General features: G+C 57.9%; 1 protein-coding gene across 2 annotated transcripts in view; it reads right to left on the minus strand.

Annotated features, from left to right (window-relative positions):
• The window catches only part of LOC117647080 (protein slit), a 120,537-nt gene that overhangs the window by 22,585 nt on the left and 71,382 nt on the right, over window positions 1–26,570 (minus strand). For both annotated transcript variants that reach the window (XM_034388589.1, XM_034388588.1), the window contains exon 4: window positions 964–1,035. In XM_034388589.1, coding sequence (XP_034244480.1) covers window positions 964–1,035 — 72 coding nt within the window. The remainder of the gene's footprint in view (window positions 1–963; window positions 1,036–26,570) is intronic.

The following is a 26,570-nucleotide window of genomic DNA, read 5'->3' on the forward strand; positions in this document are numbered from 1 at the left end:
TCCGCACAGGCCGCACGCGATGTCGAGACAAATCACGGCGTCTGCAGACTCGCGAGTCCTTTTCGTCGCTCTGTCTCTCTCGCACTCACGTTGGCGTACCCGTTGGTGCGAGAAGGACAGAGAGAGTGGGCGAAAAGGACTCTCGGAAACAGTGTGCCGTGGCGGTCCTTAGCCGATGCGGGTGGCGCGGCGTGTCGCGGGACGACAAGCTGAATCTAATCCTGTCTGTGAAATCACGTCCCCCGCCGTAACACGACACTGCGCACCCCTTCACACACACACACACACACACACACACACACACGCACACACACACACACACACACACACCACAGAGGGAGCAATTGGACCGCGATGCATTTTGCATCAAGACGCAGCGCATGCAGCGCGCGCGAGAGAGAAAATAGAAAGCCAACTGGTTTCCATTCACGTCGAAGCTCCGACAAAATGGGAGCCGGTAAACCAGTTGTTGGATTACCGCCATGCCGAGCCTGCCGAACGCGCGCCCCCGGCGGCCCGGTCCGGCGAAAGGGGTGCCGTGCTGCCGGGGTCGTGCCACGGCGAGGTGCTTCTTGGGAAGGGGGAGAGAGAGAGAGAGAGAGAGAGAGAGAGAGAGAGAGAGAGAGAGAGAGAGAGAGAGAGAGAGAGAGAGAGAGAGAGACTATGTGTGACGGCCTGTATGCCTTTGATTCGTCGAGCGTTCAGCGAAGTCAGTCTGGCCGCGAATTTGCATTGGGATAATCCTCGTCGCGAATTTCCCCCCTTCGCCTTCATTAAATCGCAGAGGTCGGCTCGGCTAAACCCTTTTCCGGTGGAGGCGCCTCGCCGGCTTAGCGCGCCGCCGTCGCTGATCCCAAATCCCGTTTAGCTCTGTCCTTGTCACTCCTCGCGGACTGCCAGTGAGTGCGACAGAGACAGAAGGCGGACCCCAAACGCCCTCGATGAAAATCAGGAAACACTTACAGTCGGTGGAGCTTGCTGTTGCTGGTGAACAGGTGGTCGGGCAGCTGCCTGATCATGTTGTTGTTGAGCCGCCTGCAACACAGAGAGAACACGTTTGTTTACATTGCTCGCGTCAATGGATTGCGAACTAACCGGCTACATCCAAAAGACCGGAGAAACACTTTTCCAAAACGGGTCCAGTTTGAGGCGGGCCCATTTTCGGAACGGCGCGCGTCGCACGCGAGCGAGTAAATCATCTCGACCCGCTCGCCGTCCTTTTCGGTATTTGCTATTTCTGAGCGGCGAGTTGAGGGGCCGGCAGAGACCTCGTTATGTACAGTCACCCGCGAAAGTTCGAGAGAGAAAGAAGCCCCAGCAGCAGGTGAAAAGGCAGAAGCACAGTACACGGTTAAAAAAAAGGGTTTTTACTGTGAAAACATATATCAGCCTTAATGTTTCTATTGTCTAGGGGGTGCTCAAGGACTCCTCAAGAACGCCTCGTCATCAACATCTTCATCATGATCATGATCATCATCATCATTATCATCACCACCATCACCATAATCAATGTGCCACTGAAGACCTTTAGTATCTTAAAACTACCCAGCGGTCGTCGCAAGGCAGCGCTTGCCGCTCGGACTGTACCGGGATGATCCGATATGCCCAAACAACACACCGGGCGTAATTGCTCAATCCACGAAAGGCCGATGTTTACGTACGGCGCGCCGGCCAGAGCCACGACACTGTTAAAAAGAAGCGCAGTCGGTCGGAAAGGCAGCCAGAGTTGGTCGCAAGCTTCGCGGCGGACGACAACAAAGGCTCGGCGGCGGACTGACTCCGAGAGTCGCTTTCGTCGCTCTGTCTCTCTCGCGTCAGTCCGCGACGCCGCAAGGGTGCGAGAGGGACAGAGCGACGAGAACGACTCTCGGAGTCAGTCTGCGGGCGGTGACGAGGCGCGGGACACCTCAGCGCCCTCCGAGTCCCTAAGTCCCTAGTCCTACGCGGCGAGCAAGAGGCGGTGGGACAGTGTAAGTCCAGAGCTAAGTCCGATAAGGGATTGGCCAGAAGGACGTATGACGAGGGGCTGGATCCGTGTGGGGGGGGGGGGGGCGAAGGAGCTTGTCACCGACAGAGGGCGCTGTGCTTCGCTCTGCTCCACTGCGGTTGCCCCGCACGACGAACTTTGATTGCGTTCCAGTGCGTCTAAGCTGCCGTGTGGTTCGGCCCCCCACCCCCTTCCCCAAAACCACTTGTCCACCCGTTCCCCTTCCCTCACATCCTTTCCCGCGCAGTTTCCGAAAGACCAGGTCCTCATTCAACTCGCTCCGATCGGGGACCCCCCGCCGTGTCGCGGCCCGGCCCAGCAGACTCATTCCGAGAGTCGCTTTCGGCGTTCTGTCTCTCTCGCACCCGTACGGGACGCCCCAAGAGTGCGAGAGAGACAGAGCGACGGAAACGACCCTAGTTCTGTTCTAAGCGACAGTTTTTCGGAGAGTACGCGAAAAACAACCCTGTTATATAGGGCCAGGCTAGTTTTCCGGAACGTGCGCGAAAAACGACACGCAAATCGCTTCGGGTCGTCGAGGCGAGGCGAAGGCAAGGCGGGCCCCTCTTTCACCTGTGGCGTGCGGGCACACTGCCGTGCGTGGGGTGGGCTCCATGCCATTAGTGGCCCGCTAAATAAGTCGATTGCCCATCAAGGGGACGCGAGCGGCGCGAGGCCTTGGCAAGGCCCGTCCTCGGCCCATCCGCGTGCCATCAGGTACCGCGCGGTCCATCCATTGTGCATGCAGTGTACTCGGCGAGTTAACGAGGCCGATCTAGTTAACGTGCCGGGCCTCTTGGCCCCGGAGGCGCGGCGCGGCACGGCACAGTAGGGCACGGCCACACTGCAAATAACGGCGACGTGTAAATAATGTACAAGTGACAACGAGCCTTGTCTAATTAGCAGCTACAGCGGCGGGACGTCCCACAGGACTTCGGGTGGCGAGGAGCGCGGCGGGGGTGGGGAGGGGGAGGGAGGAGGGGAGGGGAGAGAGATGGAGGGAGAGACAGAGAAACGGAGAGAGAGAGGGATGCTACAGAGGGACAACTGGAAGCCGCCGCGAAAGATAAGTGTTTCCAGTGCACCGCTTCCTTCGGGATTAAGGGAATAAAAAACAACAAAAACTTGGCAATAAAAAAGACGAGTGGTTAGAGGAGGGCGTTCGGGCGTCTTGGTTGTCGCTATCGCGAAAACGGTGTAAAATTACACCCTTTGTCTTTGGCTTGCTCCCCGGCCCGGCTAAGCCGAGGCTGGAGGGCAGTGCGGGGCACGGCGGGGCTCTGGACCGAGCGGCGGCGCGGCACGCAAGCGAAAAAGGCGCCGCGTGCGCCGGTGCCTTGGAAGGCTGGCCAACGCCAACCCGATGCCGCGCCAGCAGACCGATTCCGAGAGTCGTTTTCGTCGCTCCGTCTCTCTGGCACCCATGGGGCGTCCCTTATGGGCGCGACAGGGACAGAGCGACGAAAACGACTCTCGGAATCAGTCTGCAGCAGCGCAAGCAGTGTGCCAGCAGGGCGGGGCACGAACTCCACTGTCTGCGGCGCAAACTAACTTCGTTGTGCCGAACCGCGGCGCTGCTCGCTTGTCTGTCGTCGGCGAGACGCACCTGCACACTGTGGGTTTGCCAGAAGACCGGGGACCGGCGCCGGGGGCCGAAACTCGAAACGCGTTTTCACCTCCAGACTCAAAAAACACGACTCGAATCGAGCGTGTGACCCCACCAATGGATTCCTCGTTCGGAGAGCAATCCATTGGTGGGGTCACACGCTCGGTTCTAGTCCCATTTAGTGACTCTGCGGCTCAAAACGCGTCTGGGATTTTGACCGCCTCCGCCGCTCTTCTGGCAAAACCACTGTGCTGCAGCGGAGCGGATCCGCGCGCGGTGTCCGCATTCCTTGCGTAGAAGCAAGCCGACGAAAAACGAAGACAAAACGACGGGGCCTTGTCGTAAAGTTTGACGCGGAGATGCCCCGGACAGGTGAGGCATGACCGCCCGCCGCGACGGCCGGGCCGTGCCGTGCCGTGCCGACGCCGTGCCATGCCGTGCCACGCCGTGCCCGGCCCTGGGGACGAATCAAAGGTGATAATCATCTCGGAATGATGGTTGCCGTGGCAACCACACTGTCACCCGGGCCGCGTCGCCGGGGAGGCCTTGCAGTGCAGGCCGCCAGCAGACCGATTCCGAGAGTCTCGCTCTGTCTCTCTCGCACTCATGGGGCGGCCCGTACAGGTGCGAGAGAGACAGAGCGACGAAAGGGAACCTCGGAATCAGTCCACAGGTAGTGCGCGGCGGGCAGCGCCACGACGCGGCAAAGCGGATTTCAGACATTAGGTGAAATGAGATACCTCGGAATTGTTGTCGAGCTGCTAGAGAGTGGCTTCTAATGGGAGGGCCCACCCAGGGCTCTGGCTCGCACGGAAGGGAGAGAGAGAGAGAGAGAGAGAGAGAGAGAGAGAGAGAGAGAGAGAGAGAGAGAGAGAGAGAGGAGCGAAGGAAAGCGCGCGTGACTGAAATGAGAACTCATCAAGGTGGATCGAGGCGGAGGTGCAGTGACTGAATGCCTGGCAGTCCTCGCAGTGCTTGCTGGCAGTGCTTCGCGGCGCCACAGGAGGAGTATCAACACGGATGCAGGAATGGCCATAGATTCGTCTGCGAATAAATAAACTATTTTTCTCCCCGCGACCAAAATATCGAGATATTAGAGGACACTTCTTGTCTCTTTTTTTTCTTCCCCCTTTTTCCATTTTATCGAAACGCAGCCCCTCGGGCGTGTCGCCTGCGGAACCTAAGAGGGAAGGGAGACCCCTGCGGCTTATGACTTCCCACGGGCATCGTGTATCATTCGCCGCCTGCCGATAGGCAGCCCTCGCGGCAGCGGGGCCCCGCCAGCCCCGCCAGCCCAGCCGCGGCGCCCCCTTGAGGGAAGGGTGTCTCCTCAGACCGCAGGCGGGGCGGGGCGGGGTGGGGGTGGGGGGGTGCCCTCCGGAGACGCCCTACGAAGAAGTATCACTCGGCCAGCACGCACTTTTTCCGTGCCGCGTGCCGTGGTCTGCGAATGACTCGTTTTTACCGCCCCGCACAGACATGATTAAAATGATTAAACGGAATGAAGTGCAGGGGAAGAAAGGGACACCGACCGGCCAGCGGACGGGTTGGCCGCGTCGTCAGCCAGTGCCTTTGGCGGGGGAGATGTTCATTTCTCCTACCTAAATGTTCGCCTACCTGTCTATTTCGCCTACCTATATTTCGCCTACCTAATAAAAATATTGAATAAAAATATTCAATAAAATATTGCCATTTTTCGGAGTGTATGTAGCTTGACCCACCTCAAAGTTGACCTACCTATATATTAATTAATAAAAATATTAATATAAATATTAGAATATAAATATGGGAATATAAATAGGAGTAATATATAAATATTACCAAAAAAAATTGACCCCCCCCACAGTTGACCTACCCTATATTTTTGACTTGACCGACGAAGCGCGAGGGCCCCGCGGCAGGGGAAGCGCGACAGTGTCGCGGCAGGGGAAGCGCGACAGTGTCGCGGCAGGGGAAGCGCGACAGTGTCGCGGCAGGGGAAGCGCGACAGTGTCGCGGCAGGGGAAGCGCGACAGTATCGCGGCAGGGGAAGCGCGACAGTGTCGCGGCAGGGGAAGCGCGACAGTGTCGCGGCAGGGGAAGCGCGACGGCCTCGCGGCAGGGGAAGCGCGACAGTGTCGCGGCAGGGGAAGCGCGACGCGCGACAGTGTCGCGGCAGGGGAAGCGCGACGGCCTCGCGGCAGGGGACGCGCGACAGTGTCGCGGCAGGGGAAGCGCGACAGTGTCGCGGCAAAGGAAGCGCGACAGTGTCGCGGCAGGGGAAGCGCGACAGTATCGCGGCAGGGGAAGCGCGACAGTGTCGCGGCAGGGGAAGCGCGACGGCCTCGCGGCAGGGGAAGCGCGACAGTATCGCGGCAGGGGAAGCGCGACAGTGTCGCGGCAGGGAAGCGCGACAGTGTCGCGGCAGGGGAAGCGCGACGGCCTCGCGGCAGGGGAAGCGCGACAGTGTCGCGGCAGGGGAAGCGCGACGCGCGACAGTGTCGCGGCAGGGGAAGCGCGACGGCCTCGCGGCAGGGGACGCGCGACAGTGTCGCGGCAGGGGAAGCGCGACAGTGTCGCGGCAAAGGAAGCGCGACAGTGTCGCGGCAGGGGAAGCGCGACAGTATCGCGGCAGGGAAGCGCGACAGTGTCGCGGCAGGGGAAGCGCGACAGTGTCGCGGCAGGGGAAGCGCGACGGCCTCGCGGCAGGGGAAGCGCGACAGTGTCGCGGCAGGGGAAGCGCGACGCGCGACAGTGTCGCGGCAGGGGAAGCGCGACGGCCTCGCGGCAGGGGACGCGCGACAGTGTCGCGGCAGGGGAAGCGCGACAGTGTCGCGGCAAAGGAAGCGCGACAGTGTCGCGGCAGGGGAAGCGCGACGGCCTCGCGGCAGGGGAAGCGCGACAGTGTCGCGGCAGGGGAAGCGCGACAGTGTCGCGGCAAAGGAAGCGCGACAGTGTCGCGGCAGGGGAAGCGCGACAGTGTCGCGGCAGGGAAAGCGCGACAGTGTCGCGGCAAAGGAAGCGCGACAGTGTCGCGGCAGGGGAAGCGCGACAGTGTCGCGGCAGGGGAAGCGCGACGGCCTCGCGGCAGGGGAAGCGCGACAGTGTCGCGGCAGGGGAAGCGCGACAGTGTCGCGGCAGGGGAAGCGCGACAGTGTCGCGGCAGGGGAAGCGCGATGACGTCGCGGCAGGTGAAGCGTGACAGTGTCCCAGTGACAGTAGACGATACTTCAAAAAATTTATAATAAAAATATAGGATAGGTCAACTGTGGGGTAGGTCAACCTTTTTTGTTAATATTTATAACACTATTATTTATAGTCCCATATTTTTATTCAAATAATTATGTTAATATTTTTATTAATAAATATATTGGTAGGTCAACTGTGAGGTAGGTCTAATGAACAGCCCCGATTTTGAGCCTACCTATAGTTCGCCTACCTAATAAAAAAATTAAATAAAAATATTCAACAAAAAAACGAAAAAATCGGCGGCAAAAAGTGGCAATACGAAAGTCTCAAGGAGACCCGCCGATCAGCTTCGGTGTTCTTATGGGAACCGGGCCTTCATCCGACGCTCCCTGCCGCGCAATTCGACAGATTAGTGGGTTCGTATTGGGCTGGCCCACCCGAAGTGCGCGCGGTTTCTGTGGTACAGTGAGAGTCCAGATTCAGAGGCCTTACCTCAGAGGGGTCACATTGGGTATTTGAACCCGCGACCCCGAGTGCCGACTCTAGTCAACTCCTCTACCCTGACCGCTCAGCCACCGAACCAGCTTGTCAGCGGCGATGTCGCAACTCCTCTTGAGCTGCCGTTCGAGAAATCTGGTCCCGAAAAAATTGTACTTTGAGCGGTCTCGAACCCGGGACCTGCTACTTCCCACATCATGCTCTTAACCACTGAGCCACCGGGACGCCATGGCACCCGGCCTGCCTGCGCTGGTACTCAATCTTCTCTGGATATACCTCCCAAAGCAATTGGTCGCCGAAAAAATTGTGTATACTACCGGTCCCGAACCCGGGACCTGCCGCTTTCCACGACATGCTCTTAACCACTGAGCCACCGGGACGCCATGGCAGCCGCCCTGCCTGCGCTGGTACTCAATCTTCTCTGGATATACCTCCCCAAGCAATTGGTCGCCGAAAAAATTGTGTATACTACCGGTCCCGAACCCGGGACCTGCCGCTTCCCATATCATGCTCTTAACCACTGAGCCACCGGAGGATCATGGTGCCAGCACTGCCAGCGCTGGTACTTCATCCTCTCCGGATAGACCTCGTCAAGAAGTCGGTTGCCTCTGCCGAAAAATATGCTCACGGTACTAGTCTCGAACCCGAGACCTGCCAGTCAGGAACGCAGCACTCAAACCACTGCGCTACTAGGTTACTACGCGCAGCGCTCACCCCATCGCCGAAGTTATTATTTGTCCAGCATCAAGCAAGATGGGTGGGTATTGAAGTTCGGCGCTAGGAGAGCGGCGCCCATAGCAAACTGGTGGGCCAGTGGTTAGAACGCTGCGTTCCTGACTGGCAGGTCTCGGGTTCGAGACTAGTACCATGAGCTTATTTTTCGGCAGAGGCAGCCGACTTCTTGACGAGGTCTATCCGGAGAGGATTGAGTACCAGCGCTGGCAGTGCTGGCACCATGATCCTCCGGTGGCTCAGTGGTTAAGAGCATGATATGGGAAGCGGCAGGTTCCGGGTTCGGGACCGGTAATGTACACAATTTTTTCGGCGACCAATTGCTTGGGGAGGTATATCCAGAGAAGATTGAGTACCAGCGCAGGCAGGGGGGCTGCCATGGCGTCCCGGTGGCTCAGTGGTTAAGAGCATGTCGTGGGAAGCGGCAGGTCCCGGGTTCGGGACCGGTAGTATACACAATTTTTTCGGCGACCAATTGCTTTGGGAGGTATATCCAGAGAAGATTGAGTACCAGCGCAGGCAGGCCGGGTGCCATGGCGTCCCGGTGGCTCAGTGGTTAAGAGCATGATGTGGGAAGTAGCAGGTCCCGGGTTCGAGACCGCACAAAGTACAATTTTTTCGGGACCAGATTTCTCGAACGGCAGCTTAAGAGGAGTTGCGACATCGCCGCCGACAAGCTGGTTCGGTGGCTGAGCGGTCAGGGTAGAGGAGTTGACTAGACTCGGCACTCGGGGTCGCGGGTTCAAATACCCAATGTGACCCCTCTGAGGTAAGGCCTCTGAATCTGGACTCTCACTGTACCACAGAAACCGCGCGCACTTCGGGTGGGCCAGCCCAATACGAACCCACTAATCTGTCGAATTGCGCGGCAGGGAGCGTCGGATGAAGGCCCGGTTCCCATTAGAACACCGAAGCTGATCGGCGGGTCTCCTTGAGACTTTCGTATTGCCACTTTTTGCCGCCGATTTTTTCGTTTTTTTTGTTGAATATTTTTATTTAATTTTTTTATTAGGTAGGCGGACTATAGGTAGGCGAAAAATGGCAATATTTTATTGAATATTTTTATTCAATATTTTTATTAGGTAGGCGAAATATAGGTAGGCGAAATAGACAGGTAGGCGAACATTTAGGTAGGAGAAGTGATAGACTCTTTGGCGGGGCGGGGTAGGTTTTGCCACACCTTTCGCTCGCCTCGTCGGCAGACGCCTCTCTATCGCACCCCTTCGTGCGGTGCCCCGTGAGTGCGAGTGAGACAGAGCGCCTCGCCGCGGGGCTTTGGGCAATAATTCCCCACGTGCTCTAGGCGCGGCCCCCGGCGGCCCCCGGCGGCCCCCGGGCTTACGGCTCAGCCTCTTGCGACGCGCCTCGCGTCTCGCCGCCACAACTTGTCAATCCGTCGCAGTAAAAGAGTTTTAGTGTCGCATTATCTGGCCCGCCTGGAGAGATACTGAGGATGGACGGGAACAAGCCGCGCTGGACCGTCGAGTCCCATTTAGTGACTCTGGAGCTGAAATCAACCCAAGCGGAGCACACTAGTGTACACTTTGCGTGGTAGAAGTGTGCGCTCACTACACACTTAAGTTTTCAGTGCAGTAGCGCCAATAGTGGCGCACCACTCGCTGCATATTGGAAGGTGGTCGAAAGAGCGGCGCTTGAGCTGGACGGCAGTGTGGTGGACACGGCGGACGCGGCGCGACGCGGGGCGCTGAAGAATTCAGTCGCTAATCGACCAGGCAGCCGGCACCGCCACACCCCGAGCTCCACGTCAGTAGTGCGCGTCACCCAGTTGTTTCTGTTCCGTCCGCACAGAAAAAAACATCTTGACACATAAAAATTTTTTGTCATAAAAAAAGTAATTAAAGTTTGGCCTGTACCTGCAAAAGTCGTTTGTGCAGACCAATGTGAAATTTCGATCGAGACGTGAGATATGTAAGAACTCCTCGTATGTTTTAGAAAAGACAAGGCTGTGAAATTTCGTACAAAAATTGCGCTAAACCATTGAGGGTGTGGCATGAGTGGCAGAGAAAGTGAGCGGTACAGAGACGTTGCAATGGTACCCCGAGTCGTGGCGTACTTACGCGCGACGGAAGTCGCGTCAACTACTCTCTTCCTTCGGATCCATGTCCGTGTCCCCGCGCGTGCAACTTCGATCCCTCTCCTTGCCCGTCCTCCCTCCGCCCGGCCGTCCGGTCCCGGAGCCCCGGCCGGGTGCGTCGCTCTGTCTCTCTCGCACTCATGGGGCGTCCCGCATGGGTGCGAGAGAGACAGAGCGAGACTCTCGGTCTGCAGCCGGACGGGCCGGACCCCAGTTACGCCCTTTTGGTCACTCGAGCCTCTTGCAGTGGACAGACTCCGGTTTCAGATGCGCTTCCAGTTTCACCGGCCGCCTTGCGCTGCGCCGCGCTGCGCCCTACACCGCAACTTTGGTGGCAAAGGAGGCCGCCGGCGTGGTCGCGTTCCAGGCTTCCAGGCGCAGCGCGCAGCCAGGCCGCACAGGTGGCGAGGCGAGCGTCACAGTGGGCCAGACGAGCGGCGCCGCCGGACAAAACTCTAGACGCGTTTTGAGCTCCAGAGTCGCTGAACAGGCCTCGAACCGAACGTGTGACCCCACCAATGGATTCCTCGTTCGGAGAGCAACCCATTGGTGGGGTCACACGTTCGGTTCGAGTCCCATTTGGCGACTCTGAAGCTCAAAACGCGTCTAGAGTTTTGTCCGCCCGCGCCGGTTATCTGGCCCACTGTGCGTGCACTGTCTCTCTCGCACCCCTACGGGGCGCCCGGTGAGTGCGAGAGAGACAGAGCGACTGTCTAACCGCGCCGCGGCCGCCGCGACGCGGTTGACTTATTTCCCAGATTTAAATTTATCCCGCGCGGCGCTGCAGGCCGCCCTGCCGAGGGAAGGGCCCTGCAGCCAGACAACGCCATGTCCGTCTGATAGGCGACCGTTTGTCCGTCAGCCGGTCATTAATTTGGCGCGCCTTGCCGACGCTCCGTCTCTCTCGCACCTGTACGCAACGCGCCACGAGTGCGAGAGAGACAGAGCGACGAAAACGACTCTCAGTGTGCCGTGCGTGGGGTCGGGCCGGCGGGCCCAAATCGCGGTGCAGAGGTTGTCCATTTACGTCCGGCGGGCCGTGACAAAGCAAAGCAGTGGCAGCGTTTTTAAAACGGGCGACGGAGGGGGAGGGTTCGTCGGCCGGGCCGAAGTTGGCCGGGTGGAGGGTTCGTCGAGGGGGTCGAAAAGTGGCCTCAAAATGTCACGTGGTTTACGAACGCATCCCTGGGGCGTCCTTCCGAACCGGACCGCGCCAGCCGATGGCCGAAAGCACGGGCAGCGCGGCCAACTCCGTGATCCAGAGAGTCGCTCTCGTCGCTCTGTCTCTCTCGCACCTTTACGGGACGCCCCACGAGTGCGAGAGAGACAGAGCGACGACTGACTCTCGGAGCCGGTTCGCAGTGACGCCCGACTCCGGCAAACTGTATTACTTTCGCCAAACTCAATGCGGATCCTTAATCAAACTTGGCCCAAATTTCGCACAGCCTCCTTTCATCACCAACAAACAACAACAGTGGCGTGAAAATTGGTCGCTCGTCTCTCGATTCGGTTCTGCCACTGACTTGCTCGGTCCCCCGCCAGCGCCCGCTTCACACTTTCAAAACAAGCCCCTCCCCCTTTCTCTCTGCGCCCCCGGGGGCAGCCCTGTGGGGCGACCCTCTGGAATGCCACCATCCAGGCGGGCCAAAACAGCCGCCCGCTTTTGGCGCAAAGAATTTGAGGCGTTTTGCACCGCCTGTCTGCCGCCGAGCGATTCAGAAGAGTCACTCCTCTGTCTCTCTCGCACTCGTGGGGCTCTGCGTGAGGGTGCGAGAGAGACAGAGCGACGAACCGTTCTTCTGAATCGCTCGGCGGAACGCGTCTATGACTCAAAGGCCACGCAATATCTTGCACGCGAACGCGCCAGCGCCGCCCGCGTTTTGTTTAGAGTGGACTGGCAAAGAGCGAGGCTGCACTGCAAGACATATTTGAGGCGTTTTAACTTTAACTCACCGCGTCAGGCACTATAAATTTTGTATTCTCCATGATTCTCCATGGTGAAAATGTTTCATATTATGGTGGTGCAGCTGACTTCATAACATACCACTGAGAATTCACTCTACCTTATGGACATTTTGACAAATTTCGTTGGTATTGGAGAAAATCTCCACTTGGTGCAGCCTTTCGTCGTGAGACATTTACAGTGGGGTGGCGTTTCGTTTGGCGGTGAAATTCTGCGGTTTCACGAAGAGAGCTGCTATCCCGTTATACATTTAAACGGCCGTGTCTTAAATTCGGAAATTTCTCGGGCCCCGAGCGACCCAAACTCGTTTCGCCTGTCCTTTTCTTTTACTTTCAATAAAAATATTTAAGGGCTCCAAACTGGGCGCTGTGTCCCGACACTAAACACCTCGCGCCGCGCCGCACCGCGCTGCCCTATCCGTCTGTCAATGGGCACTAAAGCGCGACTACGGCCGGTAAAAACGGCTCCGTGGCCTTCTGCGGACTGATTCCGCGAGAGTCGTTTTCGTCGCTCTGTCTCTCTCGCACCTGGACGGGGCGCCCCGTGAGTGCGAGAGAGACAGAGCGAGGCGCTCGAAATCGGTCCGCCGAGGACCACCTGCTGAAGTCATGCTCCTGGAGGAGCGGGACACGGCGACCGCGGTCGTGCGGTCGCGCGATTGTTCGATTGAAAAAAAAATACGACACGTCCGTTTACGGCGGGTGAAAAACATTTCCTTGCGTAAGCCCGAGGGCCACACACTGTCAGAAACTTTCCCAACGAGCGGCGTGCGTTACACAGTGGGCCAGAAAACCGGTGGAGGCGGTCAAAATCCCGGACGCGTTTTGAGCTCCAGAGTCGCTAAATGGGTCTCGAACCAAACGTCTGACCCCACCAATGGATTGCTCTCCGAACGAGGAATCCATTGGTGGGGTCAAACGTTCAGTTCGAGTCTTAGTTAGTGACTTTGGAGCTCGAAACGCGTCTAGAATTTTGGCCGCCTCCACCGGCCTTGCGGCCCACGGTGCATTAGCGGGGCCTTCCAGTGTCCCGGCGTGATGTACGCGTCAGCGGGGACGTGACAAGTGCGCAGCGTGTTTGCGCGGCCGGCCGACAGATGGCGCCCAGCACACTGCTTCCGAGAGTCTTGCTCTGTCTCTCTCGCACTCGTGGGGCGTCCCGTGTGGGTGTGCGAGAGAGACAGAGCGACGAGAACGACTCTCGGAATCAGTGTGGTGGCTCGCGCCAGGCCGGGCGGGGCGACGGGAAGGGCCGAAACAAGCCAGGTGATGGATCGTCTGTTTGGATAAAGATCCTCGCGATTAAATCACGCAAGCCCGCTCATTCATACAACGCCAAAAGCGAACAAAGCGAAAAAAAAATGTTTAAAAAAAAAATGGTAATAAAGCGCGAGGCACGGATTAGAGAGATACGGCGTGCGGTGTTTTGTTAATTTTGTTCGGGACAGTGTCGCGTGGCGCGATCCATCACTCGGCGCACACTGTCATTATTTCCGAGATTAATTAGTTTACCATTATTCTTCTTGCGGCACGCACCTCGCCGACGGAATCTGGTTCCGTTTCCACTCCGGAGGTGGCGCACAGTGGGCCAGAAGACCGGCGGAGGCGGTCGAAATCCCGGACGCGTTTTGAGCCCCAGAGTCGCAAAACATGACTCGAACTGAACGTGTGACCCCACCAATGGATTGCTCTCCGAACGAGGAATCCATTGGTGGGGTCACACGCTCGATTCGAGTCCAGTTTAGCGACTCTGGAGCTCAAAACGCGTCCGGGATTGTGACCGCCTAGCCCACGGTGGCCCCCTGGCGACGTCACGCTGAGTCTGGAGGAATACATCGAGTGCAATTGAATTTCCCTCCGTATGTTCCCTTACATTCTTTGCTGATTCACGCACTGTGGGGGAAGCCAGGCCAGGAGAAACGCAGCAGAAGAACATTATTAGATTCTTCCCCCGTATTTTACCTTTTTTTTCTCTATTTCTCTTTTCTTTTTCACCTCTCTGCTATCTCTTTCTCTCGTGCCCACCGCCCCCGCACTACCACATGTCCCTTGTTCTTCGCTTCCCCGGGCAGATTGTGCTCACGACCTCACAGTCATTTTTTACCCGCTTTCATCTGTGATTCCCACACCTGCCACCCCCGCCCCACCCCGCACAGTGGGCCAGAAGACCGGTGGAGGCGGACAAAACTCTAGATGCCTTTTCAGCTCCAGAGTCGCTAAACAGGACTCGAACCGAACGAGTGACCCCACCAATGGATTGCTCTCCGAAAGAGGAATCCATTGGTGGGGTCGCACGTTCGGTTCGAGCCCTATTTAGCGACTCTGGAGCTCAAAACGCGTCTAGAGTTTTGTCCGCCTCCGGCCCACTGTGCCCCGCCACCCCACGCGGCCGGAACAGCGGCACTACACTATACACGCTCCGCCAAAGGCGAGGCGGGGCGCGCTCTACCAGTGCAGTTCCCTGAATCTCATTCCGAACCTTGGAATTAAGGATTCAAAACCCATCATGCAAAGCGCGTGTCGGGGACGAGACAAACCCTGACACTTCCCGCTGCCTGGCTGCCTCTGGCGGCCTCCCCTTCGGCAAGGGCTGCAAGCACACTGAGAGTCGCGTCCCCGTCGCTCTGTCTCTCTCGCACCCGTGGGGCGGCCCCGTCTGGGTGCGAGAGAGACGGAGCGACGAGGAAGCGGCTCTCGGAAGCAGTGTGCAGGTCGGCGGGCGCGGCGCGGCGCGGCGCGGCCGGCACAGAGGCCGCGGTAACGCAATTGGGGAGCGGCGGAATGCCGAGGGGCAAAGAGGCGGCCGCAAATGAAACACTTTTCGGCAGCCCGCCGCGGGTTCAACGCCACCCCGCCCCGCCCCGCCCCGCCCCGTCTGGCCCCGCCGCGCCTCCCTGTCTCGGCACTATACAAGCAGTAAGTGTCGAACACGAGTCCACAAAGGCGCTTTTGCAAGTGACAAATCACCCCACAAACAATCCGTGAGTCTCCCCCTGGGGCCGAAGGGCCGCCGAAGGCGGAGGGAGGGGAGGGGAGGGGAAGGGGAGGGGGAGGGGCGTCGCAGACGCAGCGCTGGACCCTCTGGCGGGGATTGTGGCGGTACCGCGAGGGCGGGGTGTGGCGGGGTGCGGCGGGGTGCGGCGGGGTGCGGCGGCGCCCACACTAACAATAGGCATTGATTTGAAGTGAGGCGCATTGCGTCGCCGCCGCTGCCGGGTCGTAAGCCCCTAAGCCACCTTTTAGGGCAAAAAGACTGACAGACAGACACACAGACAGACAGACAGACAGACAGGCATACTAAAGAGAGGGTGGCGGAAACACCGCCAACAACTCACTTTTAATGAGAGCAAAGTCAAGACACACCGCGGCGGACAGGAGTATCAGTATCGCTGTCGTCCGGAGTGCACGCGCGTTTTCCGCCAAAAAGTAACAAATAAATAAAAATATGGGGTGTAAGCTCGCCGTCATGTCACACTCACACACACACACACACGCACGCACGGTTACACATGTCGCGTTGTCACACGCGTACTCGAGCAAGTTTATTTTAGGGAGGCAAGATGACGAGGCTGGCATGAATCATGGAAACGGAGCGACGGCACCACAAATTATTTCGCGGGGCCGCGGACGCAGCGCGGCGCGGCGCGGGCAGGCAATCCGAACCGCGGCGACGGAGACGGAGAGTCTGAAGAAGCAGATTGCATAATTGTGCATACGAACTCGTGCATAAATTGTGCAGAAGGGGTCAGAGCGCTCGCGGTCAAAGCTGGATGGGATGTATGAGAAGTGTGAAAAATAGAGATGTAGGAGAAGTCGTATAAGAGTTGAGAGAAGTCCTGTGGAAAGTACGAGAAGTCGTGAGATAAGTACGAGAAGTCGTGAGAAAAGTACGAGAAGTCGTGAGAAAAGTACGAGAAGCTTTCTGAAAAGTACGAGAAGTCGTATCAGCAGTACGAAAAGTCCTATGAGAAGTACGAGAGGCACAAGAAGCCTGGCGAAGTATGAGAATTCCGTCCACACACGACGACAACAAGAGTCGCTAGTGAGGAGTCGGAGCGAGATGGATTCTGTCGTGTTGGGCCGTCGGCACGGCGCGAGACGCTGGCCAGACCCGCCTCGCCTGCAGACTGATGCCGAGACTCGTGTTTTCGTCGCTCTGACTCTCTCGCACTCACGGAGCGTCCCGTATGGGTGCGAGAGAGACAGAGCGAGACTCTCGGAATGAGTCTGCTGGCGGCGGCGTGCCTTTACAACGCGCGTGCGGCGTGATTGAAATTTATCTCGCGCCGCCATTCGTCATCGCGGAGCCTCACTGCGCCTCGCCCGCCTCGCGGTGCCACCTGTTGGAGCGACGCGACGCGACGCGCTGACGAATGTGCCGCAGCCTTTCACAGCAATCATTATTTAGAAAATGTCCTCTCTCAGTTGCCCGCCGACGTCGTCTTGGTCGTCGTCACCGTCTTGGTCGTCGTCAAAATATCTATAAGATACGGTGAATTCTCAAAGGTATGTTATGAAGTCAGCTGCACCATCTTATGGAACATTTTCACCGTAATATGGAGAACCTCCACCGTACAACATTTAAAGTGTACGAACTCACTCTTCCCCGCTGGTCGCGGCCTCGGCGGATTCGGCCGAAAAGACGCAGCCGCAGCGCCAACGCGTCCACTCCACTGGCATTCATAAATCGTGTCCGTAATCTCGCGTGGCGTGGCGAGGTGCATGCGTCAGTCGCGGCGCGGCGTTTAAGCCAATTAACAGTGGCACGGTGCGTACTGCGATCCGCCCAGCAAAACGGCCCAAGCGGCCCAACCGGGCGAAACGGGCCATTACGCCGCCGATTATTACAGTGGTCATCTCGCGTCCGATCGGCCGAGCCGCGCAACCTGCTGCACACCCAACTGCATGGACCGATGCTATCGCGGCCACTGTGTTAATGACTATTCAATCCAGCTCTCTCTCTCTCTCTCTCTCTCTCTCTCTCTCTCTCTCTCTCTCTCTCCCCCCCCTCTCTGAGGGTCTCGGAAAAACAGAGCCGGCACGCTGCTGATGCTGCGGGCGCTGACGTCGCGCTTAGCCAATCAAATTCTCATAAAGAAATCGTGTTTGTTTTGTCCACGCACGGCAGGGCAGTGCGCCCGGGGCCACTTCACGCGGGGCGCCCCGCCAGGTGGGATTCGGTAGGGGGGGGGGGCGCCACGCCGAAAAGCTAACAGGATAGCCACGTAATGAAGGCTCGTCGGACTGATGAGATGCTAATAGTCGTGTCCGGAGGCACCGCTTACAACGCATCAGGAGGTTTTAGTGGCTGCCTGGAGCTGTGCTGATAGAGAGGGGAAAAAAAGGCAGGAGAAAAAAAAGTTCCTGCTTCCTCTCGAAAAAAAAGTTGTCTGCAGACTGATTCCGTCGCCCTGTCTCTCTCGCACTCATGGGGCGTCCCGTATGGATGCGAGAGCGACGAAGACGACCGGTTACCGGCACACTCGGACCCCACCGGCTTCCCTGTTGTTTCTCATCCTTTCGAAAAATGACTCTGGCCGAGGCGGCCGGCCAAGGCACCGGCTTGCTTGCTGCCTCCCATCCACGCAACGCGCTATTTTCCTGCAGACCGATTCTGAGATTCGTCGTTCCGTCTCTCTTGCATCGGTGAGGCATGGAGTGGGAGAGAGACGGAGTGACGAAGACGACTCCCGGAATCAGCATGCCACTGTGAAAGGCGAGTGAAAGTGATTGGAACGGGTGGCGCTACGCGGCGTTTGCAGGCGTTTGCCTTTCAAAGCACACCGGGTCAGCTCCCCCCCCTCCCCCCGGCCCGCCCGCCCGCACTGTAAGCCTCTGCTGGCAGCGCTGGCACCCACCCACCGCCTCCCTTCACCCTCTGACTCGGCATGTACGGGGGGCTCAGCGCTGCTTGCAAACAATATTTTTCCAATCATATTTCACGCACACAACCGTCCTATTTTCGTCTGCTGCCAACCCCTCCCCTCCCCTCCTCCCGCGCCACTCGTAGACATTGCCCCCCCCCCTCTCCCCCGACTCTTTTTCCGTCACCGTCCGTATGATGAACGACTTGAATTTACTACGTCGTCGTCGGATCGTCGAACCACGCAAACCCCAGTCGCAACTAGTGTGTGCGGCCAAGAAGAAGAAGAAGAAGAAGAAGACCGACGGAGACATAGAAATGCTTAGAGAAACAGAATTCGAAGGTCGCGAAACTGAGGAGCCGAACCAATGGTGTGTGTTGTGTGTGTGTGTGTGTGTGTGTGTGTGTTGTGTGAAGGGTGCGAGGAAGCATAGTGAGAGGCGCTGGAAAGCAAGTTGTACAGGAGAGGACGCGCGGAGACACGCAACACGATCCACCCCTTCACGACACACGCAGCTTCCCCCGAACACGCACACACACACACACGCACACACAGAGGGGCTTCAGGGGCGGCAGCCAATCATAACACGCGGCGAGGCGCGAAGGAGTCGGAGCGCGTCAGGCGACCTGGCAGCAAAGTGACACACGACAACAAGGTGCGCGCGACATTCTAATCAGCGGCGCGGCGAAAGATTATAGAGTCACTGACAAACCAGCAAAGCAAACACAAAAGCGGGAGATGAGGCGGGGAATCGGCGGGGCGGCGCTGCGAAGTCGTTTTCGTCGCTCTGTCTCTCTCGCTCCTGTACGGGGCGCCCATGAGTGCGAGAGAGACAGAGCGACGAAAACGACGCTCCGAAATGAGTCTGCTGGTGCGGGGCGGTGGCGAAGGGCGTCGCGGGAGGGGGAGGGGGGCACCGCGTGTAGTTACACATATGATTAATGGCCTCCCCGGCCGCCATGTCCAAGGCTCATTATGTTTATTATAAGCGTACGCCGTCCCCTCCCCCGCCTCCAATTTAAGCGCTTGTTCCGAAATCCGGCCTGTCAATGCCGCTAAGTACCGCGCGAGGAGGTGGTGTACAAAAACCGTCCGGGTACCGTTCGTTGAGGTACGCTTCAGAGCTTTCATCTTTTCCTTTTATTTGTGTAGGTCGACCTCGTGGAGGGCCGCTCCCCGGTAACGAACGAGTTGTGTTGTTTTAAGATCACTTAGTCTTCTTTAATGACTCGTGCAATTAGATCCATTCAAGATTGGTACTTTGGATTCATATTTTGAACGTAAATGACGTGCTAAAACCAAACATGGCTTGGTGGAACTTGCATGTAGCCCTGCAGGCTTAAAGCAATGTCGCTTGACTCGAGATCACCCGCTGAACTTTTATATTTCTTCTACACATTCCAAGGGAGTTACTTTGTTAGTTTGTTATAAGAAACTGCTTTTCTTTGTGAGGCCCAAAATGGTTTGTAAGGTTTTCTCAGTGAGTGCAGCGTGTAGCTCCCCGGCGCGGTGTGCACCGCCAGCCCAGCCAACCACAGTGCAGTTCCTGCCGCACACCTGTTGCATTCCTGCAGCCTCCCTGCACCGCTCTGCACGCGATGCGGCGCGGCGGCCCCACCAAAGGCAACGGCGTGCTTCTAAACGCGGTGACTCAAACGCAAGACGTGTTATTACACGTTATTAACAGGAGCATTACAGCCCCACTTTTACAGTGCCGATACGTACTCTAGAAACTGAAGAGAGTGCATGGCATGCTCCTCCTAGGAGTCAACCACAAAGCACACTCTTACCAAGAGCATGCTTGCAAGCACACTCTTCCCAGAGCATGCTTGCAAGCACACTCTTCCCAGGCATCTGACAGCACGCTCTTCCTGGGAGCATGCTTGCAAGCAGGAGGGTGCTTGAAAGCATGCTCCTGGGAAGAGGTGCTTGCAAGCATGCTTCTGAAGGTGTGCTGCAAGCATGCTCTTAGAGAGTGTGCTTTGTGGTTGACTCCTAGGAGGAGCATGCCATGCACTCTCTTCAGTTTCTAGAGTAACGCCAGGAGCGGCCTGAAATTCAGTCCAGTCGATTTACGATTCACGACTCGTAAAGTGTGCAGCGTTGCGCAACCCGCGCGCCGTTTGCCTCTGTGTGGTCCAGGCCCGTCCGCGCGCGCAACAATAATAAGATCATGGAACGCTCCTATCGCCTCGCCTTCGGACCGCGCGCCGTGCGTCGGACTCACCTTTCGGAGCACACCCACCACACCTCTCCCGCCTCTTTGTTGGTCATTGTGGTTGCGTGTCGAAAGGCGAGAAACGAGAATCCATAAATTGACGGTCACGTGTTACACACGCATACACACACACACAAACACGCACGCACACGAAGGTTCGAAATTAAATTAAAAGTTCGGTCGAATGGGAGTCTGTGTAATCGCTGCTTCTCCCCGCGACGCGCCGGGAGGTCTCATTCGGCCTGTGGACCGACTCCGAGAGGCGTCTTCGTCGCTCCGTCTCTGTCTCGCACTCATAAGAACGCCCCATGAGTGCGAGAGAGACAGAGCTAGGAAAGAACGACTCTTGGATTCGGTCTGCTGGGCCTCGCCCAGGCGCGGCTCCACCATTAAAAACATCCACTCAACTCTGGCATTCTTTTCAAATTTAAAATTTTCGCTGGTGCGTGCAAGTTTGACCATTGGCTGCAGCCATGTTGGCGGTCGAGGAAGGACTCCCTGCTGCGGTAGGGAGTTAGGACGGCACGCACTGGGAAGAAGAAGAAGAAGAAGAAGACATCGGTCTCGTCGCGGGGCGCTGACGTTGGCCAAACAAATCGGCGGGACACACGTCGCCTCAAGGCGCACCCGACGACAGCACGCTGTCGCTCCGTCTCTCTCGCACACAACGGGCACGACGTATAGGTGCGAGAGAGAGGAGCGACGACTGCAGCGCCGGTGGACAGACTGCAGGCAGCCGTAAGACGAGACGAAGAAAGAAACCAGAGCGAAGGTGACGATTTGAGCGACGGAGGCAGGATGATGTGACTGATTGCTAGGCTGTGTCAGATGAAACATGAAAGGCGAACCTCAAGATTTAGTTGAAAGTAGCCCTAAAGAATGTAAAAATAAACGAACTTTGGAGAATTTGTGCTGTTTGGCTAGCAAACTTACCACCGGCTTTGCAGTGTTAAAGTGGTCCCGACTGTTACACGAGTGATCCTCGGGTACATGCAGCAGTTTGAGGCATAGAGCTCAAAAAGGTGTCCAGAGTTCGCTTCATCTGGCTGGCCCACTGCGGGCCGACACAGCCCCGCCTCCTTCCACATTGCCTAATAAGCGTGAAGATCAGTTTCAGCGGAAAGTGGAGCGAGGGTGGGCGGGGACTCCCCGGGGAGGGACCAAAGGGCGCAGCAGACTGCGAGTCGTCGGGCACGCCCCATGAGTGCGAGAGAGACAGAGCGACGACAACGGCTCTGCGGGAAAAGGGTTGGGCCGTGATTCATCTTGGTCCAAAACGCCTGGGATTCGCCGGACTCTATCGGCATGAAAATGATCCAGCAGCGCCAGTCGGTCTGTCTGCCTGTCTATCCGTCCGTTCGGCCCGCGACGGCCGTCGCTGCTCACTTGTTAGCCGCGCCACTTAACCGGAGCGGAAGCCTCCATCACAAAGGAGGAGGGCCAGCCGGGCCGGCCAAAGCGAGGGGCAGAGCTAATCAACACCAATCAATAAACGGACGCGAGCCCTGTGCAGCATAAGCCGATCAGGCGTTTGCACTTAACTATTGGACACTATCGCGAACTAGCACTGCAAACTTAAATGTGTACTGAGTATACACATGGGGCACTTTCGTGTTCTGTCTCTCTCGCACCTTAGGTGGTCTTGAGGTATTTTACAACAAAGACTAATATGGCCATTGCTGTACTGTAAATGTGGTTTAAGGTTTAAGGATGGACGTTAAACAATCGGCTCCGTCAAGCAGACAGATCTTAAAAACTCGATGCTTCGTAACTGAGCTCAGGCAACCCAAGTCGCAAATCAATTTTCGGAAAGTAACCGCATAACGCGTTTCTACAGGCAGGGCCATCGCACGCGAGCTTGACAGAATTAAAAGGCCCTCGCTGCAAAAGGGGACTTAGTCCGCCCTTAAGCCGCGAGGGCACGACACAGATTTATGACACATTTGGCTGGGGGTGGCCCTCGGTGGCGTAATCACTCTCCAGTGTCCACACCGCAACACACACACGCGGCCCTCTTACCTGCTGGCCCGGTATTTGCCATTTCGCCCAGGAAATCTCATCTCCCAAGTGACAACATTCATTAATGTCCGCCGCCGCATTCCTGGGCGGGGAGGGTTCAAATACCGGCCGCCGCCGTCCCCTTTTCCGAGGAAGCAGCTGCCTGACCCATTTCAAGGGGAAGTCCGGCGTCGGTCGGTCGGCCGGGCGGCGGTCAGCGCACCTACACTCAAAGCAACAGTGCCACTGCGCCACTTGCGCCTCGCTTGTTAAGACGGCTTTTGTTTGAGCGTTACGGAAAGGCAATGCAGAGAGGGAAGGACGTCTTTGTGTATGTCTCGCATATGTCCGTCGTGAGTGCGAGGGAGAGTGGCCGACTGCGCCGGTTGCACTCTGTGTGTGTGTGAGGGAGAGGAAGAGACAGACAGCCACTGGACGCTGTACGTCGTCCTCGTGTCTCCACTTGTCCCTTGCAGTATTGTGGTTCTGGTAGGCGGTCTAGTGGGGCGGGAAGGGGCAGGTCCAAAGGGCAATGCCCCGTCGCGTCGTGGTCCAGAGGGGTCGGCAGAATTTGTTAGTCCTGGCGGAGGGGGGTCGCGTCCCTCTCACCTGCTTTGCAAGGCCCTTCGGGGTGTCGTCTTGGTCCCCTCACCTATCGCCTTACCAATCTACAGGCCGTCCCAAGCAATTTACCAGCTTTAGGGGGAGGCACCTCTCGCCTCACCTTTCTCCATTCGCGTTTCGTTCACGCCGGACCGTCTCTCTTCCTCCTGCTTCCTCCTTCCATATTCTCTCTCTCTCTCTCTCTCTCTCTCTCTCTCTCTCTCTCTCACTCACACGCTATCCATCCGTTCGTCTTTGTTTACTCCGTTCGGCGTGCTGGCTCACCCCTGCAGCTCCGTCCACCTCGTCGTGTATTCCTCACCCTGTCTGTCCATCTGTCTGTCTGTCTGTCTGTCCGTTCTCCTGTCCGACGGCCCGTCCGTCCGTTCACCGCACCTCATCACGGGCAGGTCCTCCTTTCTCCTCCCGGGACAGCGAGGAATGGGTGATTTGTATTAATGCGAAGAGAGAAGGGATGGGATTTTGGGCCCTTGGGGTGGGACGCACGCCCCAGAAGAAGAAGAAGAAGAAGAAGAAGAAGAAGAAGAAGAAGAAGAAGAAGAAGAAGGAGAGGAAGGTTTTCGCTGCTAATCCGTGCCAACGAGTGCACCAGCCGACACGTGCTGATCCACTCGGCCATCACGCCTTGGCCCTCCGCGGCGGCCCAGCCGGATTATCCGCGCCAAATAATAAAAATAACAAAAATAATAATTTTAAAGCGAAAGCCGCGAATCCCAGCAAGGACCGGCGGCGTCCGTCTGGGGGGGAAGCTTTAGAGCCTCCTCGCCCGGGGCTGTTCTGTGGGGCAGCAGCAATAAGGTTACCAGCGCGGCCGCCCCCGCCACTGCAAATTCAATTTTTTAAGAGTGCAGTGCCAGGCGGTGTGGAGTGCGGGGGTTGTCTAGCCCGTAGTGGTAATGGTAATGCGAGGTCGGCAACCCGGCGGGGCGACGCGCTCGGCGGGCAGGTATCGTCGGGCCGTCGGGCGCGCTGGGCCGGGCCACGGCCGGGCAGCGACCGACCGCCGAGCGTGTCGAGTGCAGAGCGGAAAATGGGCGAAACGGGTCAGGCAGCCAGCGGCAGGCGGATTCCGAGAGTCCTCGTCGCCGCTCTGTCCACTCTCTCGCACTCTAGTTGCGTCCCGCATAGGTGCGAGAGAGACAGAGCGACGAAAGCGACTCTCGGCATCAGTCTGCTGGGATCAGTCGCCGGGACCACGTGACGCCACCAACGTGCGTCCGCGGAGCGGCGGCAAGCGGCGGCTGCAGCGGCTCGGGATAAACTTGTCCCGCTGCACTCAATTGGCCTGGCCGGCCGGGACTTGTCTCGGCCACGGTCATTGCTGCGCCTGGCAATTGGAAGGAGTAGTGGCGCGGAGGTGTGTGTGTGTGAGAGAGGACGCGTGTGCCGCAAACGGTGGTCCAAACTAAACACTTTGCGGGGAAGAAAAGCTGGGAAAACTGTTCTCCTCTCTCCGCCTGCCTCACCCTCCTCACCCCGCCCTGCCCTGCCGTGCCGCCGCTCGCCGCTCCCCTCGAAGCCACCCTTCCGGCACGGCCTTGTTCAAGGCCCAATTACGCCCCTCGAATCGCCCCATGCAGTCGTCAACAACAACACCACCGCCATCAACAACAACGCAGCGGCGGCAGCCCGGGGCCAGTTTCCGTCAACACGCTCATTCGTCCTAGACAATGGGCTTTAGTGCCGCTTGACGTACAAACGCGCGCGCGCCGTGCCACGCCGTGCCACGCCGTGCCTCGTGCCGCGGCCGGGCAGTCTGTCTCGCCGCGTCGGCGTCTCTTTTGACACGTGTGATCCACGTGCGCGCCTCATTGGCATGCACCGCGGCGCGCCTCGGCCCTCCGCCCAGCACACTGAGAGTCGTCGCTCTGTCTCTCTCGCACTCGCGGGGCGTGGCGTGCGGGCGCGAGAGAGACGGAGCGACGACGCTCGGAATCGGTCCGCCCAGTCCGGCGCGCCCGGTGACGGACTGCCCCGTGCCCACGGCGGGCTGCCTCCGGAGGCGCTCGCTCTGTCTCTCTCGCACCCGTGCGGCACGCTGCAAGCGTGTGAGTGAGAGGCGCAGAGACAGTTCGGCCCACACAGCCCACTGCAAGCCAACGCGGCCCTCTCTGCCCCCTCTCCATCCAGCGAAGACAGCCGTCTGATTCGGAGAGAGAGAGAGAGAGAGAGAGAGAGAGAGAGAGAGAGAGAGAGAGAGAGAGAGAGAGAGAGAGAGAGAGACGTGGCAGGCCCCGCTCCGCCCCCCGACGCCTCCACCGTGTGCAATACCAGTGTGTCTAATGCGACGCGCCTTTCGGAGCGACGTGCTAATTTGATGGGGCGTGGCGCACTCCACCACACTGGCATCGGATCGACCCATCGGCCCACGCAACGAGGTGTTGGTGGTCGACACATTATCCTAGGCGGCGCCGCGCGGGGCCAGCGATCCTTTTGTCTCGGGAAAGGCAGAGTGAGGCACGCGGCGGAGGGCACTGATATCTCCAGGTTTCCTCCTTCCACGTCCCTCACGTTTTATCCGCACTGAGGAAATCTTACAAACCATTTTGGGAAAAGCAGCTTCTTATAACAAAGTATTTTGAGCATAATTAAGCTTACAATTTAAAGGCACAAGGATAAAGCGAGTGCATTACGTTGATCTTAAATCAATTTAAAGCTCTAGGACAAACCATGTGCATATGATTCATCCGAAAAACTTAAAAGGTCAAGAATAAAGCGTAGTGCATTACATCCATTCAAAAACAGTTTGCCGACAACCAATTATAACACACGCAAAAGTTTCTTGTTTTTAGCTAAAGTTTGCGAATTCTTAACGCGGCACTTATCACTACTCGCACTTTGACTCGGAAACAAAACGCGCGCACACCGCAAGTCGGTACTCGTAAATCAGCCGCGCATGCACGGCGGCACTTTGGCCTGGAATTATTCAATAATTTCACCAAGGTGGAATGAACGAGGCGGAGGGTTGGTGTGAGCGGAGCAAGGAGGTGGGGGCACTGATGCGTTAGATAAGCCGCCGCCGGGGGGTCAAGCCGACGTCGGGGCGGACAAAGCGCAGTGCCCGCGCGGGAGGGGAGGGGGGGAGGGGGAAAGGGGAATGCTCAACGCGCGGCGACGATGCTGTTATAAGGGGCCTGCGCCGCGCCGCGCCGCTCCGCGCGCTCCAGGGATCTAGACCCCTCTCAGCTCCCAGCCGCCGCGCTGCTCGGCTCCGCCGCTCCGCACCGCCACGCCGCGGCCAACTCGGAGCATCCGGCCATCCGGTCCCATTCAAAGCGTCCAGTGGACGCGGCGAGCTGCGCACAGAGCGGGCCGGGCTCGTCTGGCTTGAGGAGCCGCCGCTTGGGTCGGCGCGGCACCGTCTGGAGAGGACGGACGAGCGGCCTCGCCGATTGCAGTGCCAAAACTAAGGCGGAACACTGCGACTTTCGAAAAGCTTCAAGTCGAACACGCTTCTTGAATAGCTTTCAAGAGCAAAGCCTTCGAAACGGACAAAGTTGAAGCGCCATCGAAGAGCCGCGGTCAAATTCCATTGGCGCTCCAGAGCAGATTGACGAAGCATTTCATTCAAGCCAGCCAGCAACGCCGCGGCAGTTGAACTGCCGTGGAGCGAGAGCCAGGGACACGGAGGTTATCACGAACACTGCCATCACGAATATTTCATAACGGCGGGACAAATTGGTGATTAATATTCGCGTCCCGTTATGCACCCAGCATCGGCGGCGGCGGTGGTGGCAACCGCCAAGCGTGAAGCACGACGCACAGTGGGCCAGAAGGCTGGTGGAGGCGGTCAAAACTCTAGACGCGTTTTGAGCTAC

Source organism: Thrips palmi, unplaced genomic scaffold (genome assembly GCF_012932325.1).
Source record: "Thrips palmi isolate BJ-2018 unplaced genomic scaffold, TpBJ-2018v1 HiC_scaffold_2, whole genome shotgun sequence".
Taxonomy (NCBI): domain Eukaryota; kingdom Metazoa; phylum Arthropoda; class Insecta; order Thysanoptera; family Thripidae; genus Thrips; species Thrips palmi.